The 17,027-nt window shown below is 53.6% G+C and overlaps 7 protein-coding genes across 7 annotated transcripts; 3 read left to right on the forward strand and 4 right to left on the reverse strand.

The window, feature by feature from the left end:
• Nucleotides 1–36: 36 nt before the first annotated feature.
• On the reverse strand, nt 37–1,173 carry BKA58DRAFT_428010 (uncharacterized protein; the record flags this gene model as incomplete). Its single annotated transcript, XM_046173000.1, has 3 exons — nt 37–662; nt 710–922; nt 971–1,173. 3 exons carry the CDS (start codon nt 1,171–1,173, stop codon nt 56–58), a joined length of 1,023 nt encoding a protein of 340 aa, XP_046027505.1. The 3' UTR covers nt 37–55.
• Nucleotides 1,174–1,611: 438 nt separating this feature from the next.
• On the forward strand, nt 1,612–2,945 carry BKA58DRAFT_409876 (FAD binding domain-containing protein; the record flags this gene model as incomplete). Its single annotated transcript, XM_046172178.1, has 2 exons — nt 1,612–2,783; nt 2,831–2,945. The coding sequence occupies 2 exons, from the start codon at nt 1,612–1,614 to the stop codon at nt 2,943–2,945; spliced, it is 1,287 nt and encodes a 428-aa protein (XP_046027506.1).
• Nucleotides 2,946–3,159: 214 nt separating this feature from the next.
• Nucleotides 3,160–6,502, forward strand: BKA58DRAFT_467315 (uncharacterized protein). The gene is made up of 7 exons (XM_046175056.1): nt 3,160–3,410; nt 3,464–4,196; nt 4,243–4,669; nt 4,730–4,864; nt 4,910–5,034; nt 5,084–5,458; nt 5,507–6,502. Exons 1-7 carry the CDS (start codon nt 3,263–3,265, stop codon nt 6,189–6,191), a joined length of 2,628 nt encoding a protein of 875 aa, XP_046027507.1. The 5' UTR covers nt 3,160–3,262; the 3' UTR covers nt 6,192–6,502.
• On the reverse strand, nt 6,485–7,856 carry BKA58DRAFT_379988 (uncharacterized protein). Its single transcript, XM_046169860.1, has 2 exons — nt 7,013–7,856; nt 6,485–6,947 (listed from the first exon to the last, which is right to left on the reverse strand). The coding sequence occupies exons 1-2, from the start codon at nt 7,409–7,411 to the stop codon at nt 6,702–6,704; spliced, it is 645 nt and encodes a 214-aa protein (XP_046027508.1). The 5' UTR covers nt 7,412–7,856; the 3' UTR covers nt 6,485–6,701.
• A 1,434-nt stretch (nt 7,857–9,290) lies between these two features.
• BKA58DRAFT_123703 (C2H2 type zinc finger domain-containing protein) lies at nt 9,291–12,193 on the reverse strand. The gene is made up of 2 exons (XM_046164216.1): nt 10,765–12,193; nt 9,291–10,717 (listed from the first exon to the last, which is right to left on the reverse strand). Exons 1-2 carry the CDS (start codon nt 11,978–11,980, stop codon nt 9,753–9,755), a joined length of 2,181 nt encoding a protein of 726 aa, XP_046027509.1. The 5' UTR covers nt 11,981–12,193; the 3' UTR covers nt 9,291–9,752.
• Nucleotides 12,194–12,898: 705 nt separating this feature from the next.
• BKA58DRAFT_123701 (BRO1-like domain-containing protein) lies at nt 12,899–15,791 on the reverse strand. The gene is made up of 3 exons (XM_046164215.1): nt 13,935–15,791; nt 13,484–13,886; nt 12,899–13,435 (listed from the first exon to the last, which is right to left on the reverse strand). The coding sequence occupies exons 1-3, from the start codon at nt 15,703–15,705 to the stop codon at nt 13,138–13,140; spliced, it is 2,472 nt and encodes an 823-aa protein (XP_046027510.1). The 5' UTR covers nt 15,706–15,791; the 3' UTR covers nt 12,899–13,137.
• A 420-nt stretch (nt 15,792–16,211) lies between these two features.
• Nucleotides 16,212–16,860, forward strand: BKA58DRAFT_379993 (heavy metal-associated domain-containing protein). Its single transcript, XM_046169861.1, has 2 exons — nt 16,212–16,456; nt 16,539–16,860. The coding sequence occupies exons 1-2, from the start codon at nt 16,372–16,374 to the stop codon at nt 16,688–16,690; spliced, it is 237 nt and encodes a 78-aa protein (XP_046027511.1). The 5' UTR covers nt 16,212–16,371; the 3' UTR covers nt 16,691–16,860.
• The last annotated feature ends 167 nt before the right edge of the window (nt 16,861–17,027 follow it).

Below are 17,027 nucleotides of genomic sequence, written 5' to 3' on the forward strand. Positions count from 1 at the left end.
GGGGACTACTCATTCACCACTTTGGACGCGCTTCAACATCAAGCCATTGTTACACTTAGGCCTCCGCCTTGATATACGGAATGCCAGTTAGCTTGAATGTCCTCTCATCCATGACCGGCTTGTTCACCGGCTCGAACCGATTGTGCGGGTCGTCCACTCCGTCTCTTTTCGCAATGTTTGAGCCTGTGTGCCTAGCGTTTGGCCAGTGGGTCGTTCCCACCCAGCGCTCGTACGCATCCTTCTTCCTGCGCAAATCCTCTTGAGTGGCATCTTCCACAGGCATGTAGCATGTGTAAATTGCAAAACGAGGCTGGTTCGTCTTGGAGCTCAGGTTGTAGTGAGGGGTACGGGAGTCCCATACCAGCAGATCGCCGGGTTCTGCACACACCTTCACCCACTTCAGGCCTTTCTTCTCGAGCCATTTCATGCCGTTCTCAGTGAAGCCATACCACTCTGGTGTCCACGCTGGAATGCGGTCCTCGTTCGCCATGTCTTTATGGAACTCGTCGGACAGCAGGTGTCCGCCCGGACACACGATCAATCCGCCGTCTTCTGGCCCATTGGGAAGCAGATTTACCAAGCCTTGCAGACATCTGAACCCAGGTTTCAGGGGATCTTGGTCTTGGTGAGGCCACGGCTTGTTTGGTGCAAGGTCTGAGCGACTAGAGTGACTGTCAGCTTTTTCGGGACATGGATGCACCTAACATACGGCAATGTGAAGTTGATTGCATCAAACGACACGATCAAGTCTTCGGTACCATAAACCTTCTCAAAGGCTCCAACAACGCCAGGCTCTCCTCGGATTGCCCAAGCAAAGTCTTCGTGAGTAACAGCATACTGCAGGCACATGCCCTTTTCAGTGATCAACGGAAGCTTGTCTTTGTGGACCGTGGACAAGTCATTGCGGTCGTAGCCAAGGTTGCTGAAGATTGTGAGTGCTTTGCGATATAATGTTGGTGCTCGTGCTTACAATCCTTCCAACCAGCTATACATCTTGTCTGCGTACTTGTCGGCCCTCTCCTTCGGAATTGCACGCTTAATGACTGCATAGCCATCTCTAGCCAGGTCGTCCCTCCAGTCGCCGAACGTCGTATCCGAGCCGTCCACTCTCATGCGCTGATCGTCAACGGCCTTCAGCGTAACGGACGCTGTCTTCGTTGCGGTAGAGATCATATCGATGGGTTTACTGGTCTTAGGGCTGTTTGCCGAATCGGATGAAACTTGATTACTGGGTTGTGAAGACTGGCTTGGAGATCATATTCAACATTCTTCTCGGGCAATATCTGGGCGCCTGTGCGATTTGCAACCTTTGGCGTTGCCCACGCGGGCCGAACGTGTCAAGGCCCACCTCTCCGAACCCCGATTTTTATGATGGCGCGTGCGAGATGCATAGATCTGAATACAGATTGCGGGGAAGTTTGTAGAAGATCTCGTAAAGTGGAGGGTAGAGATCAATTCCAGAAGGTTTCCCGTGCTAGGACGGCAGGAGGTTATCGATTATCAGTCAACCGCTTTCCCGGAGTACGCCACCAGCATGTTTTACTTACCTCCGGCACAATATTTGGACACTCCATCAATTTTTCTTTCTGCACACCCATGACTGCGCTCCCAATGTCATCGTCAACACCATTTCGGATCATCATTGTGGGCGGTGGTATTGCAGGATTGGCAGCAGCTATAGCCCTTCGGAAGAATAATCGTCAGATCACGATCCTCGAACAATCTCGTCTCAGCGCAGAGATCGGCGCTACGATCTCGCTACAGCCCAATGCCACAAGGATTCTGGAGCGGTCGTGGGGGTTGACAGACCTGCTCGACGGCTCGAACGGCATGGTTGACCACGGATTCAGGATCTACAGTACTGACGGCGAGATGGTGAACGAAATTCCTCTACGAAGCAAGACCCAGTATGGCGCGGACCGCATCATGTGGCACCGCGAAGATCTCCACACCTATCTCAAGAAGACAGCTACAGGCATCGAACGGGACGGTCAGCCCGCCATACTGCGTACTTCAGCACGAGTCTCTCGGTGTGACTGTGAAGAAGGCAAGGTCATACTTGAAAATGGTGAGCGTTTAGAAGCAGACCTTGTCATTGGCGCGGACGGCATCCACAGTGCTCTACGTACTTCTGTACTCGGTCAAGCGGCTCATCCGAAGCCCACAGGTTCCTCAGCATACCGACTCATGCTACCAACTGCGATTCTGTGTGAACGCGCGCCGCAATTCTTCGCAAACATCAACCCAGAGGAGCCCTATACTTCTATGATCATGGCACACTCTTGTCGACTTATCATGGGTCCTGCACGCGGCGGATCGCTTTACAGTATCGTCGGACTGGTACCGGACGAGCAGATGAACGAGAATTCCGACGAAGCGCAGTCATGGGTAACGAAAGGACATCCTGAAAAGATGTTGGAAACATTCAAGGAATTTCCCAGCTGGACCAAAGATGCACTTCGGAATGCCGAAAGCATAGGCCTTTGGCAACTGCGCGATTTGGATCCGCTAGATAAATGGCACTCTGGACGCGCGATTCTCATTGGAGATGCGGCGCATGCTATGCTACCAACTCAAGGCCAAGGCGCAAGCCAAACCATCGAGGACGCGGAAGCTTTAGGAACGCTCTTCGGTCACATCATTGATAGACCGTCCAAGGACGAAGTGTCTTCGATCCTAGAAGACGTCTTCAAAAGTAGACACGAACGTGCAAGCTTGATACAGCGATTCAGCCGCGAAGCTGCGAAGCCTGCAACGGAACGAGGCAGCAATGTGGTCAAGATGTGAGTTCAAGTCGCGCGGGTTTGTCGACGTGATCTAACTGGGACAGGAACCCCGATGAATTCATGGATTACAACTGCACCTATCGGGGAGTGCATGATTGGGAGCAAAGGCGTTCCATGTCAGCAATAACAGTTGGTCTCAAAACAACCGCAGTGGCTTAGACTTGGTTCCACACTTCGTTCGACATGAGTATTGGCGACATCTGAGCCGTGCCCTCTGAATCCATATTTCTGCTGCAATTGTAGACATAGGTGACATGGCTTGTTGAGTGAGGCTTGCAGTGTGAAACGTGACTACTCCCGAGGATGTTGGAGGTTCGGCAATTGATATGCCGTCGGCTCGATTGATGTAACGGTCCAGACACACCCCGCATCTGAACGAGGGTAGGGGCGCCCACTTTCCGACAGTCGGAAGCCCTGATGCACTTTGAACTACCTACTCGTCTCCCACATTTCCGTTCTTCAGTCCTTGAATCATCATGTCCGTCGAGATAGCGGTGACCCCAACGAATGCGCGGCCCTCGAAACGTAAGCGGGCTTCCGATGCGTCAATCGGTGGACTTCAGTGTCAAGTCTGCCACCGATCATATGAACGTGCCGACCACTTGAACCGACATCTGGACTCACGTGAGTTTCGCTCACCGTTGGCCATCACTCAGCGAAATCCTAACGATGCGCAGACCGCAACGAGAGATCGTTTCATTGCGAGGAGTGTCCTGCAGCGTTCAACCGAAGGGATCTGCTACTCAGGCATCAAGCAACCCACTCAAAGAATGCCAAAGATGGGCTCGTGGGCCCATATCGCGTAGCAGAACGTGCCACGAAGGCCTGTAACTCCTGCGTCGTATCAAAAGTCAAATGCGACAATGGAAGGCCATGCAAACGGTGCCAAAAGAAAAGCTTACCATGCCTGACAAAGTCGCCCGAGACGTCACCGCTTGCTCAAGCAAGAGCAGGAGAACAATCAACGCAAGCTTTTGCAGTATCTGTTGAAGAGCAAAATAATCCATATCAATTTGACGACGACATACAATTGAACAATGTCTATCTCAATGAGACCAACACTGAGGCGCAAGCTCTACTCGATCTGTACAATACCACTGGTTATACCCAGCATACCATCCCGGCCTTCTTCGAACAAATCATGGTTCCCGCACCAGACTTTTTGGGTAGTGACTACATGCAGCCGCCTCCGGATCTGACGGCCTGGATGCCGGAGACTGACTGGCTTGGTCAAGTTGACATTTTTGGCAACGATTTCACCCCAACTGTCAGTCAGATGCTAGAAGCAGAGATACCGCGGGTTACTGCCTTGCCTTCTGCAACGCCGCCTACCAATACAGATGTCTCTCATGAGAAGATTGATAGCAACTCTGCGAAAAGGCGCCATGCAGTCTTCAAACAGTCTGCCTGGTAAATTACACTGACTAATAGACCATTCAGCGCTGACCCGCTTTAGGTACTGGATCCCCGAGCGTAACCAGCACGCTTTCAGCGAGCACGAAAATATCGCTTTGGACGAGCGTAACGTAGACCTCGCCTCGTCACCACATATGCCGTATTCTTCCAATGTCGTGATCCCCGATAAGCTATCACCGGCAGCCCGTGACCGCATCTTCCAGCTCGTGTCAAAGACTGCACAAAGCCATATCACCATTCCGTCTTTCCCTTCGGCAGAGTGCGTCGACAAACTGATCAAGGTTGGGATTGCAAAAAGAACTGAGACCGATGCATGGATCCATCCGTATACCTTTGAAAGCGAGACTGCCCGGCCAGAATATCTCACTGCCTTGGTGGCAGCCGGATGTGTATGCTTTGGTGTACTCTCGGTAAGCAGGACAGGCTTGGCGCTACAGGAGATAGTCCGAGTCGCGTTGAACAGGCTGGTAAGTTTTCGCCAAAATCAGGCTTAATACCGAAGCGAACGGCGTCTGATATATCTCTAGTCCGAGAACGATAATAGTGTGATACGTGATCTTGAATATCTCCAAGCTTCGATGCTTTGGCTTGATATCGGGGCATTCTGTGGGTACAGGAGGAAGATGGAAATTGCGGAGAGTAGCTTGCAGTCTCTTGTCACGGTAATAAGCTCTGATCTGATCACATAATGCACGCTGACTCTATAGGCACTACGGCGCGCCGGTAGATTCGATCATATCCGGTATCCTGCAGTTACACCATCTGCTGAGGATGGCGACGAGGAACTACATGCAAAGTGGAAGCAGTGGGTGGAGCAAGAATCCTACAAGAGGTATTACAGACACAGTGGACTCTCTTTACCCAGCACCTAATACAGACAGGTTGGTATATCACTTGTTCGAGCACGACATTCACATGACTATGGCGAAGCATCGCCCGCCACTGATCAGCTACGCTGAACTTACCCTTATGTTGCCTGCCTCAAAGACGCTTTGGCTGGCGCCCGCAGCAGAGACATGGCGAATGCGTTATCTTGACATGGACGTCGTCGCCAGTCCTCCCTCACTTCAAACGCTTCTAAAAGACGAAGCTGCCATACGCTGTCTTCCTGCCAACATCGACATTCAAGTCGCTCACTCCTCCTATCTACATGGCATTGCTGCTCAGATTTGGGAGTATACACAGCAATCTGCGCTGATGGATGAGAGCAGCGACGCCTCCTCACAGCTCTGGGCTCGTTCTCGGCAGGAAAAACTGTTGGTATATCTTCTCGCATGGTTGATGAAGCTGACAATCTTCCATAGATACCACTATCTGCAACGCGAAGATTTTCTGCCTGGCAAATTTCCAGCAGTGACTTGTCTGTTCCATCAGTTCTTGCAAATGTACCTACACGTCAATCTCGATCTAATCACGCGTTTCGCCGGCAAATGCGGTGAGAGTGCTGCCAACAGCGCGTACACTCATCTCTCGCCCTGGAGTCAAACCAAAGAGGCCAGGGTCGCAATCTGGCATGCTGGACAGGTGGTACGAGCTGCGCGACAGATTCCGCCATACCAGATCCGCGGTGCAGATTCCTTCATGTTGTACCATTCCATCATGGTCCTCTGGACATACAGCATGATGATGTGCGACCTGGCCAAGAAGACCGGCACTACGACGCCGATGCGCACACGGCCAAGTTCGCTTCCGAGCAAGGTTATCTACCTTGATGATGCCGCCTCTGACAACCAGGCTGGCGTCAATGCCTTCATTGCCACGAACAGCGGTATACCGTGCCTTCGCATCATCTCTACGCACCAACCAGTGGCATCAGAGTCTGGAGCGGTCACTCGGCCTGAAATCTGCAATCTCAAGTATCCTTCGCAGGTTATGAAGGTGGGCGTCATGCTTCTCGATACAACGCATCCCGATGTGGATCGCGAAACTGGGCCACCTCTTGTGCGGGCTCTTTGTGGACTGATGGAAGAACTTGGAGGTCTTCGATGAGAGAACTCGACAACTCCGGTCATAATGGTAGGATTCAACGCTTACCGTCCTAATGGCCATCATTCTGCATTTCCTTGTCAATGAGAACTGCACTTGCGCACTGAGTAAAACTCAATCAAAGCAAGGAAGAAACACTGAGGCCTACATCAACGCTACCTCTTCTCATTTGCGTATTGTCGTCCCAATGTAGGCCTTAGGCCTGTTCAGTTACATCCTTGTACGAGGTGGGGGGAGAACCCTATTCTAGTGCACAATCACATCAAAATATTGGAACAAAGGAATAGAGACACTGGTCAAAGAGCGATTAAAATGTATTTCGTGATCTCATAAGCCCGAGCACTTCGCGCTAGACCCTTCCATTCCACAGTACCAAGAAAGCAAAAATATGCTTTGACCAAACACCCTAGACCCACCCGATAGCCATCGGAAGTCCAGTACAGTCTGAAGCCCACGTAACCACCAAAACCGCCGTTCGCCGACGGCAGTCATGACAGCGTATGTACAACCCACTTAAGCCTTGTTAGAGCCGCGCTTTGAGCCACTCGCAAGATCAGCGAGATCCTCCATGAGGTCATTCCAGATCTGCTTTACCATACCCTCACCCTCCTCGCGGGTAGAGGTGAATTTGTTGGCGACAGCCTCAGCGATGCCCTGGTAGCCAGACTGGTTTGTGTCGGTCACTTCAGCCATTGCGGAAGGGGAGTGGATGTGGGTGCCGTCAGCGGAGACGGTGTAGATTGTGGGCTGCATGGGGATCTAGAAAGTATACCGTTAGCACTCCTGCGTGATAAGCAGAAGACCAAGATCGGGACAAGGCTTACGGAATCCTCGCTCTCAGCACTGCGGCTGGCAACGTTGGCCCATGGGATGATAGGGACTCTGATGCCCATTGGCGCACTTCGGCTCTCCAGGTCGAACTCCGGGAAGTGCATGAAGTCCAACGTACTGGAATCGCCAACGGACTTCAAACTCCTCGATGTGTTGAAGCGACGGACTTTGTTGCCAGTCTCGGTAGCCTCGGGGACTGGGATGGTCTGCTCGCCGTGAAGGCGGATGGGTCCCGCTGAGCGATTTGAGGCATAGGGCTTGTCGGTTGTGAGGAGCGACGAAGAGGCAGTCGAACCTGTCATTGACAGTTGGCGGACTGTGAGACGAGGGCCCAGAAGGCGGGGGCCGGCGAGGGCGCTGATGAGGCGAACGCTAGGTTTTGAGGCGGCCATTGCGAAGATGTGTGTAGTGTTGAGGTATGGGGAGTTGGTGTGAACGAAACGCAAGTGCGCGCGGAGAGGAACAAGTAGTAGTATGTGAAAGAAGCAATACAAGCAATTAGTGGTAGATTATGAGACGATAAGGTTTCAGTGACGCAGAGATGCGGGCGTCAGCAAGCTTCGGAAGGCGGCGGGCAATGGGAAGCACTATCAGGCGAACCGATAGACAGGAACAGGTGTTGAGAGGACAGGAATGATAGCTGAGCTCGCGACACAGTGAGGGGAAGCTTTGCCTTTTCTAAGCCCTCGAGCCTCACATATACAGCAGCGGCGACCACTTCGGATTGCTTAGCCTGCGTTCTGGAATCTCTACAGAGAGCGGTCAGTGAGCTGTGCTGTACAACGACTCAGGACACCCTCGTGGATTGTTCACTTCATAACGACTGGGCACATCGGGGATGCAGCGTTGGACTCCGTGGTGCTCAGTGGATGGGAGCTTGCTGAGGGGGGGCTTGGGCCATGTACTATACTGCATGTGGCACAAGGGCTGGCCCGAACCAATGGAAGGGACCCACTCTAGCATGCCCAGCACGTCTCCCCCGCACTTTTGATCATGGTCGCAGCGTGCTCAAATAAACCGTCTGATGTCTTGACTGTGACTACGGCACTCGATTAAAGTAAAAAGATGATAGTCGTTGAACGTCCACGCACAGCATGTTCGTTCGTGATGGCGTTCACCTTGAACGCAACGGCGCCAAAATGTCGGTGTAGCAGTTGTTGAGCGCACAGTTGCAGGGGGGATCGCCATAGGTTTAGCGATGTCGGCTCCCTCCCGTCACCATGCACAGGACGTAGTTGTGCCTGTATGATCGGCTCTCCACCCAGTGCGCATAAGCTTCGGTGACACTTTACTGGGCAAATGAGGCGTGCGATAAGGAGATGCGCCCAGCCTATTCTGTTTTACCAAGACGTCAAGATCGGGGTCTTGTGATACCTGCATGCCGACCTTGCATGTAAATACGATGCAATCTGGTCGTGATGGTGTTGTGCTGGGCAGTCTGCATCTCGATGTTGTGCTGGGTGTGCCGCTTGATCCTGCTGTCCTCACGATCAACGTTTGCAGCACAGACGGTCAAGGTCGACCAGAAGTTCGAGATTTCTTTCGCAAAGTCTTCCCAAAGGAGTAAAGTGAGGCTGTGAAGTCCATGATTAGAAGCGTCCCACCCTGACTAAGATATACCACTGCCCCACTACGCACCGTGTCGACGTACCAAATCTGCACCAGCCGCCTCAAACCAACATGCCCACGCGACTCCACCTACCCAATGACTTTCCATGGGTCTTCGCAATGTCCTTTTGAGACGTTATGGCTAAGGCTGAGTATTATTTACTTTCAAAATTTGTCATCAACAAGACAAAAGTCGGCCTGATGGTCTAGTGGTATGATTGTCGCTTCGGGAAACTTCTCCTGGATACAGAGTATCTGTTATGTGACAGGCCCCGGGTGTAAGTTGCACAGTCTTGAATGTGTGAAGTTTAGAATCTAACGTTTGTGAAGTCGAATCCCGGTCAGGCCCACTCTCCTTTTTTGCTGTTGCAAAGCACGTGGAAACTATGTCTTCTACGTGATTGTTCGATTTTTATAACTATTTGCACATTACATTTTTAAAATTCACATTTTGCAGGAAATAGCGTCTTTGGCTCTGCATGTTCGGAGTTATAAGACGTGAAGACTAGGACGCATATAACACAAAGACCAGCTTATGACGAGCATCTTCCCCTTGGCACGTATTCCCACATGTCCTACGAAATGTGCAAGCGGTAAGCATGCCAAAAACTCTCGCATACCTGCTTTGACATGCGTGTGGTACAGCAACACAGGCGAATACCCGTTGCAAATCAGGCTCGACTGAAGGAACAATCAGATCCGATCTTCGTCTGGTGACCCATGCTGCATAAGTGAAGTTACATACATCAAGATAATTTTCAGCGTAGCCAAGGCACCAGTCACATCACATCTCAAATAACGAAGGATCAAAGTGAAAGCTTGAAGCCGCATTTCGTGTGGTATATACTCCCGTCTAAATCAAACACTAGAACGCCACTGAGCAAAGACGGCTACAAGCAGGCGTCGAGGCCCATAATCTCCAAAATAAAACTCCCTGATAGTCTCCAATCCGGGGGTATCAATGACCCTTGGGCGCGTACGAAGCAATGAAAGTGGTATCCAAACAAGAACATGAATTGACAGAAGGCACAGGCGCACATGGTTCGTAGAAACAAGTCGTGAATGCGTTGCAGAATCGTAAAGAGATGAGGGCCACCAGAGAAAGGAGAGCGTGAAGAAGGAAGGTTAGCGTCCATCGTACGAGTCGCTCACCCACCCGCTGTTGTTTCCACCAGCGTACATGGGCTGTTGACCGCCCTGCTGGTAGTCGCTCTCTTCTTCGAAGTACTCGCCTCCACTAGAAGCATCGAAACTGCTGCGACCGCTAATATCGCCATCGTCATCAGGCGGCCCGGCCGGGAGCTGATCCCACTGAATGCCCGCGAGTGCTGGGTACTGAGCGAGAATGGCAGCAGGCAGGAACGGCTGTGGGGCTTGCATGCCACCAGCCTGAGGGAACGACTCGAAGCCAGTTTGCCCGGGCATCATGCTACCAAAGTTTTGAGCTGGCATTGGTGCGAACATGCCATTGCCATTGTTTAACTGCTGGTTTTGGCCATCCCATTCACCCTTCTCGCGCGCCTCCTCTTCGAGTAGCGGACGGATGCACACTCGGCCTGCCTCAGATCGGAAGTGACGTCCAAGAGCATCCGCACGGGCAAAACGCCGACCGCAGCCCCAGTTGTTGCCATTCTTGAGGTTGCCACGGCAGACAAACTTCTTCTCGCCCGAATGGAGACCTTCATGTCGCTTGCGATCGTGCTGGCGCGCAAAGGCCTTCCCACAGACACTGCACACAAACGGACGCTCGTCCGTATGTGTTCGCAGATGCGATCGGAGGTTGTAGGCGCGAGTGAAGCGCTTTGGACACAGCGTGCACTGGAAGGTTGCCGGATGCTTCTGTGTGCGCTTTGGGTTGGAGCCATCCGCGGGCGCAGGCCGCGACGGATCTGCGAGATCCAAGATGTAGTCGCGATTGGGCACGCTTGATGTAGAAGAACGGCGCGAGGATTTATTCGAGGGCGAAGGAGAACGAGACTTGGCAGCGTGAGGGGAAAGTGAGCGGTTCACGTCCGAGCCTGGTGTTGATGCACGCGAGCTAGCACTGCTGAAGGGATCGGATCTGGCGCGGGTTCTGTTCCGGCTGCGTGCTGTTTCGCTGTTAGAGATGGTTGATTAGTTTCGTTGGACTGCTTACATCTGTCTGGCGGACTCAGCGCATCTATTTGATGCTCGGGCTTGGGTGGCTCAAAGCTTGCTTGCCGTGAAGGCGGTGCGAAGTCAATGTTGATTTCCGGCGGTGACATGGCGTCGGCCTGGCCAAACTCAGGCACAGGTTGGTTCAAGGAGGGGAACGGCTCCGCTTGACCTGGGTAGCTATTCATATCTGGAGGCGCATACGGGTTCAGGTTTTGGTTGAGACCAAAGGTGTCGGGCTGGAATGGAGGGAGGACTTGTTGATTCTGCGGAAGCAGACGAGGCGAGATGTGAGGACTATTACCCGCGCTCATGTGCGCATTGCTGCTGTTCAAGTTGAATCGATCAAATCCTGGAACAGGGTCCTGGAACAGCTGGGGGTCGTTCTGTGCGTTGATGAGGGGCGACGGCTGCTCATTGTCCAAGCTGTCCTGGTGGTGCAGGTACGGCGAGTTGTGCACCGACGATGCGTGCACAGAGGACGCAGCGTCGCTGTTGCCCCTAGACCTCGACCGGTGCTGGCCAAACCCGCCCGCCATCTGCCCCCATTCCGTAATCTGACCGTAGGCTGCGCTGGGGTCTAACGATGTGTGTCGCGAATGGCCGGGTGATCTGAAGGGGCCTTGGTTCAGGTTCGGCGAAGCATGTGGGCTCGGGGAATGGTGGTTGTTCATGCTGGGCAGCAGGTGCGGCGGGGTAGGCGCGTTGTGCTGTGTGGCTGCCATCTGGTGCATAAGATCGGAAGGGTCGATGGACTGATTGTGTTGCGACTGGCTGTCAAGCATGTGCGGGTCAAGCGTATTCCCAAGATACGACGGCAGCGACTGGTTCTGGCCGAGATCGTTGGCCTGGAAGAAGTTGGCGTAGTCGGCGTTGGTGGAGTTGGCGATGTCGAGTGGGTCGGGCGAGATGTTGCTGCCTTGGGGGCCGAATTGCGGAGTGTTGTGCTGCGAGATGTTCTGCGTGGCTTGGAAGAAACTCGGGTCGGCAAAGGTGTTCTGCTGGGGGAATGGCTGGCCTTGGGTCGTGGTGAGGAAGTGCGTGTTGTTCAACCCCGCGCTGGTGACGGCGTACGAGGATGGGTCTTGAGCAGGATCGAAGCCCAGGCCGACGTTGTGCTGGTGCTGGAAGGGCGCATGTGGGCTGGGCGAGGGAGAGTGTGCCTTATGAATGCGCTGGCCTACTGAGGGAGAGCGCCCTCGCTGTTGGATATCCATGATGTAGGTACTGGATTCGCGTGTGCCCAAGAATAGGTGGGATGTGGAGGAGGGAGCCCTGGAGCCCGCGCTTGGGCCAACGTGGAGAGCTTCGTAGACACCAAGAATCAACGGCCGACTGTGAGTGGTCCAATGTCCTCCAGGAACACGCAATGTCGTCGGGTTACTGGCTTGTCTGCTGAGGCTGGTGAGTGTGAAGGAGGCGCAGTGTAGTCGTCGGTCGCAGGACACAGCCCACCTCACGAAGAGCGACGGCGCTGGAAGCGGCCTAGTCCGCTATAATTAGCCCCGCAATGGGAGAGCCCGCTGCAAAGTTCCTTGTGTGTTCCTTGGTTTCAGGCTCTTGAGAGACGTGAAACCATGAGCTAGGGGATGCGTTATGCGTTGTTCTTCTGCCCGCCGGTGATGACGTCGGGAGCAACGCGGGCGAGGGAGCTGGACGTTGGCTGTAGCAATGGCGACAAGCAAGCGCGGCTGCGAGTCCCTGAGAGAGATACGCGCTGGCCGACGTGGATCGTTGTCGCGTGATAGTCGCAAAGCAATTCGCGAGTTTAGGTTCGGTGGAATAGAGCTGACCGCTACTGGCATTCGGTCTTGGGGAATCACTGTGTACAACTGCCCACTCAGCCCCAGCCTTATACAACGACTTAGCTTGCGCACATTCACGCGGGCCGTCCATTGGTGAAGCGTCTAATAGCCGGCTACAGCGGGCGGTCGACGACACCGCTCGAGAACATCAAAGTGATGCCGAGCCGTCACAAAACGTTCGAATCACACCCTCGGCGACCAATCCGACAGGCAATACTACTGGCCCAATTTCACACACCGCGCGATTCTTTGGCGCGAAGGCCATTCGGCGAGCCGTCGCGTCCCTGAGGTCATTACCCGTAGGCCCACTGAGTGTTCTCTGCACTGCCTCGCTCGAACCAACGTCGCAAGGCGCACTTTCTCAAGGCGTACTCCCATGTCCCCACAAACCAAGCCCTCGCTCCTATGCTCGACAACGTTGTGAGATGCATTACTTTGCTACGATAATAATAGCACACTTGGTGCCAATCATGTGCTTTCGCAGAGCCGCGCAAGTGCATGTGCATCTTGTCCACATCTCGACCATATACTACTTTTCCTAATAGCATGACGCTTTAGGCCAGCCAAATCTACCCAAACTTTAGGCCTTGTGCAGGGTCCCACCTCCCATCTTGTGGAGGACCAGCAGATGGTCGAGCGTTCCCGGATGATGTAGGCACCCCACCAAACCGGATTCCAACTTCTGGTGTCCACATACCAGACGGCGGGGGTACATTTGCTCTCGTGGGCGTCGGAGCTGCCAAAGGTTCTTCCGCATGTGCAGTCGCACCATAATGCGGGTTCTGTGCATCTGCCGCTTTCTGCTGATGTAATGAGTTCGTCGTTGCTTGCTGGAGGCCGAGGGAGCTCATTCGAGTAGTGAGATCGCTGTATCCATTAGCACAGGCGTTGGAACTAGTCGTTGCATCTGCATACCTTTCTAGATGTGACGCTTCTGACTTGCGATTGTAAGCAAAAGTGCGCGCCTCATCCCGAAATCGATTTACGATCTTAGCTAGGTCATTGTAGAACTTTCGCCCAACGTCGAGATTCGAGATGATCTCCTTGTACTTGAAGTATGCGTTTTCTAAATTCTGCAACGCTTGCTCACGCTTCTTGGTGGATTGATCGCCCCGACGAGCGATCAAGAACGCCGCGTTTGCGTCTTGCAGCCGCTTGATAGCTTCTGCCTGCTCCTTCTCTTCTTCTTGGATCATGTCTTGGTCGGCATCGTACATCTGAAGACGCTTGTCGAAAAGCCCTTCAAACTGCACAGCCTCGATTGTCTGCATAGGGTACTCCCGTTCTAAGCGAGCGGCTTCGCGCAAGAGCTCCGGATCTAGCCTGCTGTCAGGATATGGCGCACGTAGGGATGCGTGGAACTTACTTATGTCGTCCTGCTTCGCCTTTGTCCGCAAGGCCTCAATCTTCCGCCGTCGCCTACTCTCGAGCCTGCTGACTTCATTGAAGCTGCCACGGAGCTTACCGGCCTCGCGCTCAACATCGCCAGTGATGGCAGGTCTCCGGCCGCTTGGGACATAGTTTTCGAGTTCGTGATCTGGTCCACTGAGCAGCCGTATGAAGTGCTCATTCTCCTTCAATTTCGTCTTCACAATATTATCGCTGTTAGTGGCAGCCTTGAAGTAGCCGTCAATTTCGTTGATCTGGGCATAGAGCTTAGGCGCGGCTTGCTCTGCGGGCGGCCGTGTCCAGCGTTCGGTGCCAAACTTGCGTCGTGCGCCTTCGTCCTCTGTCGCTTCGGACCTCAGAATATCGACACCTTCTTGATATATAGCCTGGTCGGTGTACATGAGCTTCTTCGTATCCTCCATTGAGCGCAAAAGGCGGTTGATGCCATCTTGTTGACGGATCTCCTCAGCGTGTGCTACAAGACCAGGGGGAAGTCCTAGTGGCTTCTCAAGAGCCTGCAAGGAGCCAGGCAAGTTTAAGCTGCGGAGTACCTCGTGAATCTTATTTGTCAATGACTCTAGCTCTTCTACGATGGTACCGTTGACTAATCGATCCCGGCGGTCTACGTAGATGCTAGCAGCTAGATGCACCGAGTACGGCACCAGCTTGGAGAAGAGTGCTGGGCCAAGCTCGCCGCGCTCTCCCAGCATCGAATTGGACTCGGCTATCTCCTTGGGGACTCTCGAGACTACCATGTTGGCTCGATCGAGGATTTTAAGCTCTGCCTTTGGTGGTACAGGTAGCAAGTAGATCATGTCATTGTCCTTTTCGGCCCGCTTCAGGTCCTCCGTTATCCGATTCTTCAAGCCGTTGAGGTCTGCAAGCACAACTTTGTTGATGTAGCGCTGCTCCTTGAGAGCCTCGTTGACGCACGTAAGACTGTCGCGTAGCCGTGCAACCTCTTCGCCATACTTGCGCTTCTCGAGAGAATCGCAGGCTGCACGGTATTGTGCAGCAGCCGCAAAGTGGTGGTGTTTCGCCGTCATATGATGTATCCACTCGCTGCTGATAGCGTCCGATTGTATGCCTGCGTCTCCCGCCTCGTTGTATAGATCGGAAACGCGAGCGGCTAGTTTGGCGATGGTCGCGTCCTTCATGCCGTCCTTGACAGCCTTCTGCCAGAAGCACTCCTGCCCTTGAGCTAGCATGAGCTTTTCCAAGCACTCGAGTGTCATGAGGTCCATGTCTTCGGGTGGCTCTGTCCGTAGCTCCGGCAGGATAGTATTCCTCAAGTGTGACAAGACTCCGGCCGCGAGGCAAAAGTTGTTGGCTGCCATTTTCAGCCCGTCTGGTGTGCTTCGATTCGACGACATGGCCAGCTGGGAGTACATGGCCGCGAGGTTGAACATGATATTCGCGAGTTCGAAGCGGAGGTTGTTGCGCGATGTCGGGCGGCTCGTGTTGTATCCCAGCGCAGGATACCAGGGAAACTCTACGCCGATGTCGATGGGGAACTTTCCACTCAGCCATATCAGCTGCGCCGCGTACTGCTGCAGCTTCGGGATGTTGCTCGGATGGGGTTCTTGGGCGTGTGTGGCGACGGACCGCAGCTTCTCGATTGTCTCGAGGTCTTTGGTGAACATATCGGGATGCTGATCATATTTGGAGGATATGTACTGCTTGATGGCGTCGGTGAGGTTCACAGAGTGTGAGCGCCGGAACGGAAGGAACAGGATGTTGCTGGCCATGGTGCGGGTTGTGTCGTCTTCGGGCTGGCTGGTCGTACTCACGAAGCCGTGGACAAGAAATGTTTGGCCGTGTTTACAGTCGGCAGTGGGCGACGTCACCGCCCAAGCGGTTGGGCGTGTGAGGGATGCAGCTTGAGCCCCGCGCTAGCCAACGTGGGGCGGGCGCGGCCTCAGGGTTCAGCAATTCACCTGCAGGAACGGGCTCAGCACATGCGATACTTGGACATGGCAATTTACGAGGCACCGCGCCCAGGACACCATGTCCCCATGTCGAAGCATCAGCGAGCAAACCCAGGCGTCTGCCCCAGGACCCTCAATGAGCATGTTTCATGCCACCAAAGTATCGCCATGTCAAACGAGACACGGACATTGTACATACATGGCTGAGGCGCGCGCGGTTCCATAACCCGGAAATGTCGTGATGGAGGCTCAATATGTCAGCGGGGCGCGACCACAATCTATAACAATCTAGCCGAATTGCACCACCATCTTGAAACTTGCTCATCCGCTCTTCGTCAGGTCCTTCCGCTAGTGATACCTATATATACTAGTCATAGCTCCTCTCTTTGCGGTTATCAAACAAACACAACCACGCCACATCGAAGCCCTGCGACCCGCACTGAACCTAGGACTTTACCACCAACACCACCTACAAGCTCCCACACAATGACGCACACCTACAAGTTCAACGTTGCCATGAGCTGCGGCGGCTGCTCTGGCGCTATCGAGCGCGTTCTCAAGAAGCTCGAGGGTCAGTTTCCCATCTAGTAGCCATGTGCTGCGAAAAGCAGCACGCGCCGGTGGTCCGGGATCAAGTTCTGACTACTCCACAGGTGTTGAGTCCTACAACGTCTCGCTCGAGAACCAGACCGCCGAGATCACCGCTGCCGACTCGCTATCCTACGACACCGTCCTCGAGAAGATCAAGAAGACTGGCAAGACCGTCAAGTCCGGTGAGGCCGACGGTGAGGCCAAGGACATCTAGAGAGTGCAACGTAGCATGCACCTACGACAAGCTTTTGATATATTGTTTTTGGGTCAACGAGCGATGGATTTCACGGCTGTGTTTGCGTGCAAGCTCTGAGCTGCCGCCACGGCCCTCTACATCTGGTGCGATTCTGTAGATGCAGCGAATGAATGAAGAATACCCTCCCACCCTGACCCACACCTGACTATGTGAAGAACCAAAGTCGCCTTCGGGCGCGATGATCATCAATACATGAACAGTGTAGAACATATGAAGTGTTTTGAAGGCTAACGGTAGAGTCCCAAAGAGCGGTGCACACGCGCCATCACAGTCCTCCAGCGTCGCGGCATTTCGG

The sequence above is a fragment of the Alternaria rosae genome, assembly GCF_020736505.1.
Source record: "Alternaria rosae strain MPI-PUGE-AT-0040 chromosome Unknown BKA58scaffold_3, whole genome shotgun sequence".
NCBI classification, from domain to species: Eukaryota; Fungi; Ascomycota; class Dothideomycetes; order Pleosporales; family Pleosporaceae; genus Alternaria; species Alternaria rosae.